The sequence below is a fragment of the Fukomys damarensis genome, unplaced genomic scaffold (assembly GCF_012274545.1).
Source record: "Fukomys damarensis isolate Sample0158 unplaced genomic scaffold, DMR_v1.0_HiC HiC_scaffold_20, whole genome shotgun sequence".
In the NCBI taxonomy this organism is placed as follows: domain Eukaryota; kingdom Metazoa; phylum Chordata; class Mammalia; order Rodentia; family Bathyergidae; genus Fukomys; species Fukomys damarensis.
Window position 1 is genome coordinate 40,796,864 of NW_022900932.1, and position 15,074 is coordinate 40,811,937.

A 15,074-nucleotide genomic window follows, 5' to 3' on the forward strand; every position below is an offset into this window, starting at 1 on the left:
TGATCCCCGGTACCAAAAAAAACAAACAAAAAAAACAAAAAAACGAATAGATATTACAGAGAAAGGGTTTCAGCACAGATTATTTAATGTAATAGATTTTGAAGTACCTGACAAAATTCCTGTATACTCTGTACTGTAAATCCACACGTCTGGTATGGATTAAACAGCAAGATTATCCCAAGCATAGTTTATTCCCATATCCTGAGAAATCCAGAAGATTGCCTTTATTTCAAAGGAGAATGAGTAAGAGATATGGTATAGAAATAAATAACATAAATAACCTTGAAACCCCCATTTAATTCATAAATTGGTTAAACTTTCCAAGGAGTGTCTCTGTCAGAATTGGCTAAATATATAGACTAGCCCTCTAGATATATCTCAGTGTACTCTGGACACTTCTAACTGAACAAAACTTGTGGACTCTTGGTCAGTTTCATGAAGAGCTACTTTTCCTCCCATTTTAGTGTGGCTTTAACCACAAAATAACTCCAAGAGTTGTGCCTATTTCAGTTACATCATCTTTTAATGTGGAATCATAGCACAGTATCCCAAAATTGAGTTACGTAGGAGTTTTGACAATATAATCCCATTGGCCTTTAGCAGGCAGCCTGAACATAGAGGAGGATCTGGAGTCTTTGGGTATGTCATCCTGGACTATGAGCAGCCTAAGCTGTTTATCTGGGTATTTCACACACGTAGTATTTTCCCTACAACAGGGAAAAAATGGTCAAGCATGGTTTTAAAGTACGTACTAAAACCAATGTATATCCCACTAAGTACATTGTATTTTCTATTTCCTAACTTTTAGCATTTAGCAAAATTATTATAGCAGGAGTATAACATATCTTTGGCTGCTTATTTTATCCCAAAGTGAATGCTGTCTCATTTCCAGTTCGTATTAAGGTTGTCCCTTTCTTTCTCATAATGTTTTCATTGTACCCAGCGGTTACGGGTGGCCAGCCTGACGGTACTGAGGTGGACTCCAGCTGTCACTGTTGGGTTCACTGCCGTCACTTCTGATGGGAGTTTAACTCCTAAGCTGTCATTAGTGCCACACTCATTCTTTGTCTGTGCAGTGTGTGGCTTAGTATATAGCGCAAGATGGACTCTGAGGAGAGAAGTGGTTTTTCATAAGCTTTGATCATAATATATCTTTAAAATTATATATCATTTTACATTATAGTATTAAATATATTACTATAGTAACATCTTTCTCTTTTTAATGGTCTTAAATTTATTACCATGCTTTTTGCATATTGTAGTTATTGCTAGATTTTTTCATTTGTGATACTCCTACATCAGAAAAAGCCATATGATTCTTCTATTGATTTGAGCATATGAATTTTCAGTTCTAATGCTTCTGCCTTCTGATTCTGGTGTCCATGTTTTTCATAGGTGATGATATATAGGTTACTATATAAACTAAAATTGTATAAGCAATGTAAATGATTAGCACACATTTCAGAAAATTACAGGTAGCTCTCTGGAGAAAAAAAGCACTGTCTATGAATATGTATTTAAAAAGCACTGTATATGTAGTAATGACACATTCTTCACAGAGTTGTAGGAGTTAAGTGATAAACATAAAATCATTTTGTAAATGGTAAAACACAGTACAAAAGTAATTGTTTTATGTTGCTAGAAAAGGTACCGTAAATTCCCTTAGGATAATTTTGCTAAAATACACCATTTGCTTTTTCTGTTTTCACTTGTTGAGCAGGTTTTCCTTCTGTCAGTATCCATTCGTTATTTCTATAGCTGCAAAAAAAATCATTATTCAGAGAGACTCAGAACAACAGATGATAAGCATCGCAAGGGTAAGCCAGCTATAAAAATATATTTATGCTGACTTTAATCAATATAGTAAATAATTTAATAAAATGCCTTGTGAATTGTTCTAGCAATCAGTAAATGTTATAAGTAAAATTCATATTCTGGTTCCCCATAAGTGATTAAACCCATTGACAGTATGGGAGACAAAACATCCCTAATCTAATCAACTTCTTATTATGCTATAAATATAGCAGACGACTTAATGTTTCTCACAGCTCAAATTACTAGGAGTTTGTTGAACCTCAGTTTGTACTGTTCCTGCTCCAGATAACCAATAAAGCATTGATGAAAACTTCATTGAGGCAAGGAGGGGTCCTTAAAGCAAATTACTCAAACCACTACAACATTTTGTAACTTTTATGAGAAACAGAAACAACTAGAAAATTACAGAAATATATCAAAAGTGTATATCCCGGAAAACTGAGAAAATGTCTGAAGAAGGTGAAAGATGTTTTATTGGTTCTTAGGAAAGGAAATCAAAATGTGTAGAGATGCTTAGATACTAGAATAGCAGTCAGGCTGACTTTAAGCATATTTTAGAGCAGGATGAAGTTTATTTCGGGGCCTCTTCTTACTATGCCTTATGACAGTTGTCATCACAGCACAATGAAGTTATGAGCTTTAATAGATACTAGGTTTAGCTTTTTATTTATTAGACCTCTAGACTCTTTATGTAAATGCCCATATATTTCAAGGTTTTCCTTGTGTAACATGATTGCTCACAACTTGAAAAATTAAAAGGAAGCTTGGCTCTATCCTTGTTAAAATAGAGACAGAAATAGAGTAAAAAGAAATTATTTCCATGTCGTATCTAAGAACATAAAAATTCTAAAGCATAAATTCTAATATTTTTTAAAAGTAAGAATTGTGCATTCTTCAGGAAGTAACTTCCTGTAAGGTGTTTCTTTCTGTCACAGAGAAGAACAAAAAATTTCAGTAATTGGTGACATCCCAAAGTCAGCTGAGACCGACTGTGAAGAAATTTTATTGTCTGTGCTTCCCAGAGGAATTCTAAAGCCACACTACCTCCCTAAAAATGAGTTTAAACTGGTATATTTAGCAACAGAATTGTTAGTTGACCGGAGGTAGATATTGACTCAATCTGTACAGCTACTCATTTTGACATTCTCTGTAGATGAATAATGTCATGTTTTTGTTTAGTACTTTTTCACTTTGGGCTATGATATTTTTATATTTGTAAGAAAAATCTAAAGAGCTAGAAGTTTATCTGAATTTCTCTGGCAGTTTTTTGTCACTCATACTTAAGATATTAAATATCTTTTCTGTGTAATTTTTCTTCTACTTAAAAGGAGAGTGTTGGATACTCACTGTCATAGGCTGTCTTTCACAGAGCATAGAAGTAAATGAGTAGAGACTGAAAAGTCAAGTGACATTATAATCAGTCCTGGCAGAGATTTCCCAACATTTTAACTAATAAACTACCATAACACTTGGAATTAATGACCAGTGGCTATTTTGACATAAAGACAAACTTGCAGGTAGTTAGGATAAGCAAGAGCTTATAGTACATCTAAAACTGCAAAAGAGGTTCCTCTAAAAGAACATCCTCTGTCAGTCTATCTTGAACTCTGTCATTGGGTTGTTTCTTTTATGTGGAACATTTTCTAGTGAATAATGAATTCTCGTTGGGAGGAGTAGCCTTTAAGCTTGTCTACTATTAATATCCTCATACAAATCTATTTATTGGCTGTTTCTATTATGCTGGCTCCCTAGGAGCTAGACTAGGAATAGAAGAGAGAAGATAGGAAAAATGTTCGTGACACAGGTTGTTGTCTTAGGAATATAGGTCTCTTTGATACCAGATAAATAAAAAACTGTTAAAAGCCTTAGCAATGGATATTGGAGCTATGGAGAAGGGTCTAAATGATATTGTTTTATTCCAGTAATCTACAAAATCTAAGTTACTTTAAATCATGTAGATTTGGGGTATTAAAATTTTATCTATTTAAATATGCAAATAGCTGTATATATTTAAAATGTCTGAAATGTTCAACTTTAACCTGCACAAAAATTTTCCACTATTATCAGAGAAGATGAGGTGGTCTGATAAAGATTGTTTAGATAAGTAAATAACCATCTAGATTTTATATGAAAAATGACATTTATATATTCTTTATCATTTTAATATGTCAGGCTTTTTATATACAAAGTGCTTATATTTTGAAAAAGCATGAAAAGTAGATTTTTAAAACCTACCATGTCTCCATCACTCAAACATAACTGTTAACACTTTAATAAATCCTTTTTATATTCTTTCCTATATCATCTTTAAAAGTCAGCAGAGTTGCAACAGTAGTGTACACACAATTTTGTTCCCTACATACTTCAGGTAGACCTTTGTTGTACTACTTACAGTTTTTGTATCATCATTTATTAATAGCCATGCTGTATTCCATTAACTAGATATGTATATATGATATTTCTGAAGTTTTGCTTTTATGGATAACACTGTGTCAGTGATGGCAAACCTTTGGAGCTTCCAGTGATACAAACAGCCCTTTGTGGTGTGCGTGCCATATGTTTGCCACCACTGTGCTGACTATCCAATGCTATAAAGAATTTCTGTCTTTAGAATTTCCAGAAGTGGAATCATTAGGACAAAGGGTATGTGCATGTTAATGCCTTGATAAATATTGGCATATGACTCTCTAAAAGTAGATCTTTTGGGCTTTTAGAGTAAATTCAGTGTCTGAAAAAGCATAAGCCCAAGCTTATCACAAATACATACCTTGTTTTAAATGTTCTCATTATATGTTTGTATTTATTAAGCAAAAAACTATCCTATTTAAGAAATGAGACATTTGGAAACTGTAATGCATCTTCTTTACTTAAAAAGTGAGTTCTTCTTTTGCCTCATTTGGTTATCACTATTCCAAAAGAAAGTAATAAAAAGGTATTTTCACAATTAAAATGTATATGGTTGATTTCATGAGGTTTTTAAAGACAAAATTATATGGGTATTATAAATTATACAGGAATGAAGTGATTTTGACTAAAGTATTTCAATGTTTTAAATGAAATTATAGTATAAGTAAAAGTGAAAAATGTTTGCTTTCTTATTTAATTAGCAAAGTCTGGTGGATAAAGTATCTCGAAGACAGAGACCTGATATGAATATGTTATTTCTAAATATGAAAGTAAGGCGGACACATCTGGTTAGCGATTCCCTTGATGAGGTATAATTTATTCCAAAATGGTATTAATTGACTAAAGCTTTCAAATAAATTGTGCAATATGATTTATTACTAAAATCTTAGCTGTTTTTTCTTTCTGTATGCCAATAAATGTGCTTATTTAAATTTTGATATCATATTATAATTAAGTCTTAGATTCGCTTTTGTGATTTGTTAGTTCCCTGGAAAACGATTGGATGTAGAATACTTATATAAGTTATATGAGTGATTCATGTTTCTTAGTACGTTACCTAAAGAATTTTATTTCTGGGCTGAGGATTTAGCTCAGTGGCACTGCACCTGCCTCTTAGTATGTTACCTAGATTCTACCTTTTCTTTTTTATGTTACTGGGGGGTTGAACCTAGGGCCTCATACATGCTAGGCAAGCCCTCTGCTACCAAGCTATTTCCCCAGCCCCTTATAATTTGGATTCTGGACCCACCTATCTTTGTTATTGGCTAGGTATACAACAAGTCTTTCTAAATTCTTCAGGCCTCAGATTACTTATCTGTGTAAGTATAGGTGTGGCCTACAGGATATGTTGGTATTCAGGTTCACACAATCACTGATTGCATATACATGTATATGTAATGTACTGTGTGTACAAGTGCTTTAGCTAGATCTTCATTTAGCTATTGGGAGAAAATGGCTAATTGAGCTGTGTGACTTTGAGAAGTTTGGTGTTAAAGAAGTGTTAAAAAGAAATGAGTTATTTTATATTGTTGTCTACTAAACTAAAACTTTAGAGGCAAATTATATTTGGGTACACTAACCTTGAACAAGGTACCTGACCTATAAAACAAATGTATACAGTGTGATCAAGAAATATGGTGAATGTTTAAAATTTTTTAAATTATAGTAAAATACACATTGTCATCAGTCCCCCTCAAAATACTCTTCAAAATCTCAAATACACTTATCTCATTGTTTTTGCCACTTTCTGCAGCAGAGCAGGAAATTCTTTTTCATGAGTGTCTTTAGTTGTTCTATCCTCTTTCAGGACCTCAGTGTCCTGAAATGACCCAAAACATTTTACCTTTCATGGTCATTTTCACTTTGGGGAATAACAAAGATAGGTGGGTCCACTTTGGGGAAGAGGCAGAAGTCTCACAGTTCCAGATCTGGTGAATAAGGTGGATGAGGGGACACTAATTTTTTATTTGACAGAAAATGTTTTACCATAGTAGTATGTGACATGAAGTGTTGTCATGATTGAGGCTAAAACTGCCCATTTCTCAATCCATTTTCTACATACAGTATTTGTTAACTGCTCTAATAATCCCTTACAGTATTTGGAGTTCACTGTAGTAACCCTAAGTACAAATTCAGCTGGCACAATCCACCACAGTCAAAAAACAGCAACTTTTAATATTGGCTGTTGATTGACCTGTTTTTTTGCCATAAGGGAAATTGTATGATTTGCATTGAGAACTCTGAACTTTAATCTCAGAATCATAACCATGTTTTCATCTCCCATGATGACATTTCTCAGCTGGAATCTGAAGTGCATGACCAACTCTAATAAAATTGATAAAACTTAATATTAGTATGCTGTTCCTGATCCATGATTTATGACACACTTTAAAACATACCTTCTGTCATCTGTATCTCATAACTAACTCCACCAGATAAGTTGAAACTTGTCACACACTGTTGTTGCTAAGGTTCAGTTTGCTGCTTCTAGTATTGAAGATCCCTGCCTTTCTGTTGGATGACAGTACCAGCATTCATCATGTGTTTTGATCACATCTCGTAATAACACTTACCTCCCACAGAATCTAGCAAGTTTGTAGGATGGATGGATGATAGATGGCATTTTGTGACATTGTAAATAAGATAAAGACTATTTGACACAGTTTCCAGAATTAAAAAACAAAAATCAATCCCCCTGTTACTGTCCTTTGTTCTTTATTGTATAACTTTTTTCATATAGTTAACCCGGAAAAGAGGAGATTTGAAAAAGAAGTTGAAAGTTACATTTGTTGGGGAAGCTGGTTTGGATATGGGTGGCTTGACTAAAGAATGGTTCCTTCTTCTAATTCGCCAAATTTTTCATCCAGATTATGGTGAGAATTTTATTTTTATGAGCATTTTTTCTTACTAAAAGTTAGCCTACTTATTTTTAACCTATTTTATGTTTTTATAGACTTTCAGACATAAATGTTAAATAATTAAGGACTATTATTTCCCCCTTTGTTTGGTACCAGGGATCAAACTCAGGACCTTGCACTTGCGAGTCAGGTGCGGTGCCACTGAGCTAAATCTCTGGCCCTGGGACTATTATTTACATTTTTTAAATGGACTAGATTGATGATTAAAATATTACTAAGAATCGTGCAGAAACTAAATCAACTGAGAATGTACATTTGTGAGGAAACATCAGTGTTTTTCCTAAATAAGCCAAATGCACAAAAATTTATTTGTCATTGAAATCAAGAACATTGGAAATTAAAAACAAAACTAATTTGCTCTGCACTAATATGTGAAATGTATTTCATTAAATAATGAGTTACCTTTAAGAAATAGCAAATCATGAATTTTTTAAGAAAAAAATGCCTTTGAAATTTAAACTTAGAGAAACACCTATAATGAGAGTGTTTAGCTTTTTCCTTATTTTTTATTTCCATATTTTATTGTATATCTAGTTTTCTATATTTTCTACATGTATCTATAATACATGTAGTTATATACAAATAAAATTTTTTTCTGATAATGGGAAATAGGGCTGACATGGATGAATTAAAATCCTTAAAATTACTTGTGATCATAATTTATAAACTATAAAACTATAACTTCTGTGAAGTTATCTGATTAATTTGCTGCCTGTCATTTTGCTCCCTTTCTATATTTCTTCAGGATACCAATGAATTATTCATTATTCAATAAACTATTCAAATATTTGATACATATTTATATTTACTGAAACTTGCAAATATACAGTCCACTAAAAATCTGAGAGGGGTGTGGGGGGGTTAAAAAAAAGAATCTGAAATTTTTAACATGAAAAGTGATTTATAACAAAACTAATGCTAAGTTAGTTTGTTTCTAATAGAAAAATGTGTATTTTTTACCACATTGAGTTTTTTAATATGTCATGTGAACAAAATTGTGTTTTCTTTTTTCAGGCATGTTTACATATCATAAGGATTCACACTGCCATTGGTTTAGCAGCTTTAAGTGTGACAACTATTCTGAATTCCGATTGGTTGGAATTGTATCCTTTAAACTTTCCACTAGGAGGTGCTAATAGACTAGAGATTTTTAAAAGATTGTATTTTAGAAACATGTTGTTTTTAAAAATTAAACATTCTTGTCATTGATAAATTTTCTGTAATTTTTTTCTAATATCACAGCTACATAGCATCAACAAATTTAATTGAAAGGAATGGCTTAGTTCTAATTTTCTCTGAAGTTATTATCTTCTATAAGGTAAATTTTTAAAATTTGAAATTTAAAACACTCAAAAAACAAATTATTTTTCATTTAAAATAAAGTACTATTATATTTCATTTTGTGCTTCTTTCATCTAGTTTATTAAATTAAAATTTTGAAAGTTAAATGTAATATACTCCTAAATCCTAAGACATAAGAAAATATCCTTTAAAAAGTGAATGGAGAGCCTGGTATTTAGCTCAGTGGCACTGCTGTCTGCCTCGCAAGCACAAGGTCCTGAGTTCAATCCCTGGTAACAAACAAACAAACAAGCGAACAGAATTTAAATCATATAGCATTATTTTTTTAGTGTTTAAAACAATTTTTAAGTCAATATGCCATCCTCTGAACCCTATCCAGGTGTGTGGTAGAGGACATTCCTGCAATGAGTGGGAGATTATAGACAAGGTCATCTCCTTCACTCTTACAATTCTTAGAAATATAATTGTCTGGAAGAAAGGAGGGAAGAATAAATAAATGAACAAGCACTGGAGACTTATAGACTAAAAGAAGGAGGCAAATTTCACCATTAAGTTTTACCATCTAAATGAACAGATGACTTCCAGGGCAAGGAAGTCTGTTCTTACAGTCAGGTGACCATATGGCATTAAGTGCAGTATAATCCTCTCGGAGAAGATAGAGATTTTTAAATGGAATAGTTACACTTTGTTAGCATAGGACTAGAAAGAGGAAGATGTTATAAGCTGAGAGAATGGTGAGAAAGAAGGGCTGAATTGTGATAGACTTCTTACAGAGAAAGCATTGAGCACATTGGGAGTAAAAATCTGGAACGTACGACCAGAAAAAGAAAATAACTAAGAGATGTCTTTTGCGTTTGTTGGGATAAGTCCAAAGGAATGTATATGGAAGTTGAAAGACTGAATAAAAGAAATGGTATTAGGGAGAAAAGAAACTGCACAATAAGATAAACCTAATTTAAAATTGTATATATTATCATGTTAAAAGTCCAAAGTGCTGAAATACCACAACATAGAGGAGTGCTTAACACTTCTTAGACTCCTTTTATTCTATTACTTCAGTACTCATTTGATGAATAAGTTTCACCTTCTGAAACTTCCAGTTACTGATACTTCTCACTATACCATGACCTATTTAAAATTTCTGATACATATGATTGTCATATTTTTACATTATTTTATCACAGCTAGATTTGGGTGATATTTTGTTCTCTAATACTTGCAATAATATTATTACTGGGGACCCCTGAAATGTTACTGGAAACCTCTTCAGTAAGCTCTAGTCTCCTGCAAAACACAGGCCTTAGAAAAAAAACTAAAAGACAACTCAGAACTAAGAGAGACAGAAAGTGGGGTGCCAGGATGACCAATGCCAGTGCAACTGACAAAGGCATTGGCCAGTCCACGCCACTGATTTTTATTAGTAATCAGTTAAAGTAAAGGCAAGCTGTGAGAGGCTGTGCAGTCTTGCGGTTTCTATGGAAATTAATATAAGCAAGCCTTGTAAAGGACAAAACAAAGCACTTTTGAATTAGGAACAAAATAGACAGAATATATGGTTATAATTAGAACGTTGTCCTAGTTAAGGTTTTAGTTGTGAGAACAATTTGGGTGTGAGTTACTCTGACCTCAGCACGTAGGCTTTGGTGTGACTCACTTCTATAAACAAGCCAATTGTGGGGTTAAGTTTTTATAGCCTACACTGCTTACAGCCTGCTTTGGGGCATAATTAATATTGCAGTCTCCTGCACATTATCATATAACTTACCTAGCTATTACACTTTTAAAGTGGTGCTATATATAAAATGAACTTGCTAATCATTTTCTTTTGCAATAGATTTTAGGGTTTTTTTTTTGGTTTTTTTTTTTGTTTTGTTTTTTGGTACTGGGGATCGAACTCAGGTCCTTGCGCTTGCGAGGCAAACCTCTGAACTAAATCCCCGGCCCTGCAGTAGATTCTAGTTTTTATTCATTCGTTAACCAAGAGCACATTAAGCACATTTACAAATTGTATTTTCCTTTTCTCTCCATTAAGTTTATTGGTACATTTTAGGTGTACAATACAATTACATTCATCATTGGGAACTTGAACCTTTACATGATGTATCTTCTTATTTTTTCCCCATTCTCCTGCCCTCCCTTCAATCCCTCCAGCCCCCTACAAATTGTATATTTCAAGTTAACTTAAATTTTACTTTCTTATTATGGGTGTGACATGCACACCTATAGAAAGATTGATGCCCACAAAAAACATATTCTTATGTAGGAAAAGTATGAAATGATAGTAAATCTTGGTCGTGTCATTGGTGAGGAGATCTGTCAAAGTGAGAACTGAAGATTCAGAAGGAATAGGCATGACTATTGAAAAAAGTATAGTTGGTTTATACATATCTCCAGTTTTTAAATTTCAGGATCAAAGAATTGTTATTCTAGTAGTTCTGACACTATTGTTTTTCTGTTACAATTTTTTTTAATTTTATTGGTAGTTTAAGGTATACAATGTGATGACATTCATCATTGGAAATTTGCACCTTTACATAATTCATCTTGGTTCTTATTTTTTCCCCATTCCCCTGCCCTCCCTTCAACCCCTCTATCCCTCCCTATCTACAGAGATTTTGTTTCCATTTTTTCTTTTTCTCAATTATTTTTTAATATAGTAGGACCTTGGAATTTACAAGAAATACTGCAGTAAAACCTACAATAATAATTGTAAAATATTTTGAAGGTTAATGAAGAGCAATAATATAATAGTTTTCAAAAGTAGAATTGCCTGTATCCAAAAGCACACTGAAACTAGGAGTGAGGGCAATACATGTAGTCTAGTTCAGGATTTTCAAACTCCACTATTTTCATTGCATCACACATTCAGGGCTCCAATAGAATAATTGCCCTTTTCCATCTCTGCTTCAACCTGAGAAGGTTGATATAGTGAGAAATAGGATTATGCGTCTGCCTTTGATTGCCTGAAGCAAAGTCTGTCATCCTACTTACTCACTGTGAAAATCTTGCCTTCAGGATTATTATATTTTAAAATTTTTAAATGAAAAGTACTTAAAACTCATCACCATACTAAGTGGTAACTGTTGATTACCATTGGTAGTATTTGATTATCAATATCTATCCTGTTGAATTTGCTGTCCAATCTCTGTCTATACAATGCTTATAAAATAGTATAGCTATTCCTTATGTTATTATTAGCCTTCATTCTACCTTAGAAATTGAAATATTGTCAGTCCTCCAATGTTTTTAAATTATTTTTTATAATTAGCCCATATGCTTAGGTTTTTGAGTCTATAAAACAAATTACTCTTCAGATAACTATATAATAGTTAAATACTATGAAAGTTAATCTTAAACCTTTCAGCAAATGGGTGTTATATTCTTCCATATAATTAGTAAGTAAAATACAAATAGACAAACTTTATAAATATAGCATCAATAGCTTACTTTTTTTGATACTGGGAATTGAACTTAGAACCTTGCGCTTGTGAGACAGATATGGTGCCACTGAGCTAAATCCCTCGCCCTCAATAGCTTTTTTAACTTTGACACTTAATAAGTCCCAAATAACAAAAGCCTTTAAAGTTTCACTGTAGACCACTTCCCCCATTAATTTATCAAGAATGCATGACCAACTATATGCTTATCCTTTACAGCTCTTTTCTTCACACAACATGTTTAATTTTATTTAACTTTAAAATAGCTAAAATGGCTATTTCTAAAATAAGTAGTGCATTCTGCAGTGAATCCTAAATAAATTATTGCTGCTGCTTATAAAACTGCCAACATCTTTGTTTAAATTTAGAAACAAATCATATATTAAAGTAAGTCATGGAAATGTGTGAATTACCTGTTGCAATCTGAGTTAAGTTTTTCTAGGAAAATTATTAAATTCTGTCAACTGGACACCTCTACTTTATATGACTTTTGGTAATCAAGGAATTATATTACATAAAGGAAAAACAAATGAAAGACAGAAAAGGAAATTTGTGGAACTAGTGAAAAAGTAGACGTTAAATCTGAAAAATATGCAAGAAGTAGACTGATGCATAATTCAAAACCCGTTTGTTGTCATGGATTTTATGTTAATGCTTAACATTTAGTATGCATAGCTTATGGGACTAGCTGTTTATAACAGCATCACCTTGGATATTCGTTTTCCTCCCTGCTGTTACAAGAAATTGTTGAGCCCTCCCATCGTTCCCAGTGATCAAAATACACCAGTAGGCATCTGCAGTGTTACCATTGATGACTTATGTCAAATTATGCCTGTAAGTACATTATTAACATTTTTGTCCCTGAATGCTAAATCATTTTTTCTACCTGCAAACTCTTTCTCTTCCTAATAGTATTCTTATTTTAAAATGTTTCCCTTTGCTTTTGGAACTCATCTCCTTTTTCATATAGCTTTCCCTTTATCCCATATCACACACTTTACAGTGCACCTAATCTCTTAGAGAATAGTAGAACACATCTTGAAGTCAGAAAGGCAGAAATTTGAATCCAGGCTCTGCCATTTACTAACTTTGTGGACATTGATTAGTTATTTAACCTTTTTAAGCTCTACTTTGCTTATGAACAATGGGTTACTTTTTATTAATGATTTATTTAAATGATGACTATCATTAGATTCATTTCAACCTAGATTTGTATGAAAATTTATAGTTTAAGTGAAATGGACAATTTATTATGTAAAGTACAAAAAATTCTATCCATGCTATTATTTATCTTTTTTAATAATTTAAAATAATTTTTTTCATAAATTTTTAAAAAGTTTTAAAAATATTGAGTCCTGTTTTTAAGTCTTTACTCATAGATAATTTGAATTATAACAAAATGTAAGAAAATATTTCCTCTAGTTTTCTCAACTTTGTCTTGGGAGAGAAAGTCACAGTAACCAAAATGTACAAGCTACTTAATGTGTGAACTATATCTTTTATGCTTAAAAGATGAATCATAGAAAATTTTGTAGGTAAGTAAGTTGAAAGGGACACTACAAATTCTTAAAAAGCAATGCAACAGATAGCAATGAACTATACTGGAAACCTTGTTAGATGGGTACTTAGTTTACTTGTTAAGAATAAGCCTGGAGTTATACCTCTCAGTTTGAACTAACTTCCTCTTATATAATCTAGAATTTACTTTTGCAAGCCTTTGGATGGTAGAATTGTGTCTTAGAAAATACATCTCAAGTATTTATTATGAAATCTGAAAGTTTATGCATTATCTCACATCTAAGTGAACTCTAATAGGTTGCTTAACTATTTAAGGCAATACTAGTTGATTTAAAATACAAATAACAGATTTCTTTTTATAGGAATTGGCCCATGGATTAAGTGAGCTCTTATCATATGAAGGCAATGTTGAAGAAGATTTCTATTCAACATTCCAGGTACTAAGATCATATACCTGTTCTTTAGCCATATTATCTTATATATTAAAAATGCTGTTGTGGGCCGGGGATTTAGCTCAGTGGTTCTGCCTCCTGCCTCACAAGTGCAAGGACCAGAGTTTGATCCCCAGGACAAAAAAAAAAACATTTGTTAATAAACACTGTTAAGAAATATTAACAAGCATCAGTCAACACTTACAATCACCTTCTTAAAGGATCTTTCAACTTGATAATGTAGAAACTGGAAAGCAGACACATGTACATGAACAGTCAGTGAAAGAGCATCAAAGTGTTAGGTGCTAGGTAGTTGCATATTCCTTACTTTCTCTGACCATTTCATCTTCCAAAAATAAGCCTCTCCTGGAGTTTCAAACACAAGAAGTTAAGGTAGAAGCTAACAGACCAAACCAAAACATTTATTTCCAATGTTGGAATAGTTGGCAGATGGCAATTATAGTGATCCACAAAGCTCCAAAGACCTGAATGCCAACTATATGGTCACATGTTGTGGACATCACTAAAGTATTTAGCTTTATTTAAAACAGATGTAAGGCTCTATATTTTTGCTCCATCCTGACACTACATTCTTAATACAAATGCTATAAAACTTAGCCTTTATGTAGTTGTATGCTTTAAAAGGAAGGGGTAAAAAAACTCTGTTCTTTTAAAGTTTTACAAACCTGTTCATTGAAGCCTATTATTATACCAATAATACAAGTGAATTATGGTATGTTGTTATGGTATCTTCTATTAGGTTTTTCAAGAAGAATTTGGAATAATTAAGTCTTATAATTTAAAACCAGGAGGTGATAAAATTCCAGTTACCAATCAAAATAGAAAAGGTAAGTGAGACACCATTTTTCAGTTAAAATAGTATTAGTATTTACCATTTACTTTTGGTATATGACATATATAAAATTGCTTTCCAGAATATGTACAACTTTACATTGACTTCCTTCTCAACAAATCCATCTATAAGCAGTTTTCTGCTTTTTATTATGGATTTCATAGTGTGTGTGCTTCAAATGCCCTAATGGTGAGTTTTAAGTATTCAATAAAAATTTTATAATACTATTCACTGACAAATACTTCCATAAGTATTTTAGTACATAAGCTTTTAAAATTAGAAAATGTTTTCTGGTTTTTAAAAATAGAGCTAAAAGTGAAAATATTCTCCCACTCCAGATTTAATTCTTTGGAGGTTTAAAAAAATCTTTTTTTTTTTTTTTTTTTTTTTTTTT

General features: G+C 32.3%; 1 protein-coding gene across 1 annotated transcript in view; it reads left to right on the top strand.

The window, feature by feature from the left end:
• Positions 1-15,074, top strand: part of Hectd2 (HECT domain E3 ubiquitin protein ligase 2) — a 94,225-nt gene that overhangs the window by 71,088 nt on the left and 8,063 nt on the right. Inside the window, exons 14-21 of the mRNA XM_010632138.3 lie at positions 1,721-1,817; positions 4,923-5,030; positions 6,962-7,094; positions 8,154-8,242; positions 12,554-12,712; positions 13,759-13,833; positions 14,588-14,675; positions 14,763-14,869. Coding sequence (XP_010630440.1) covers positions 1,721-1,817; positions 4,923-5,030; positions 6,962-7,094; positions 8,154-8,242; positions 12,554-12,712; positions 13,759-13,833; positions 14,588-14,675; positions 14,763-14,869 — 856 coding nt within the window. The remainder of the gene's footprint in view (positions 1-1,720; positions 1,818-4,922; positions 5,031-6,961; positions 7,095-8,153; positions 8,243-12,553; positions 12,713-13,758; positions 13,834-14,587; positions 14,676-14,762; positions 14,870-15,074) is intronic.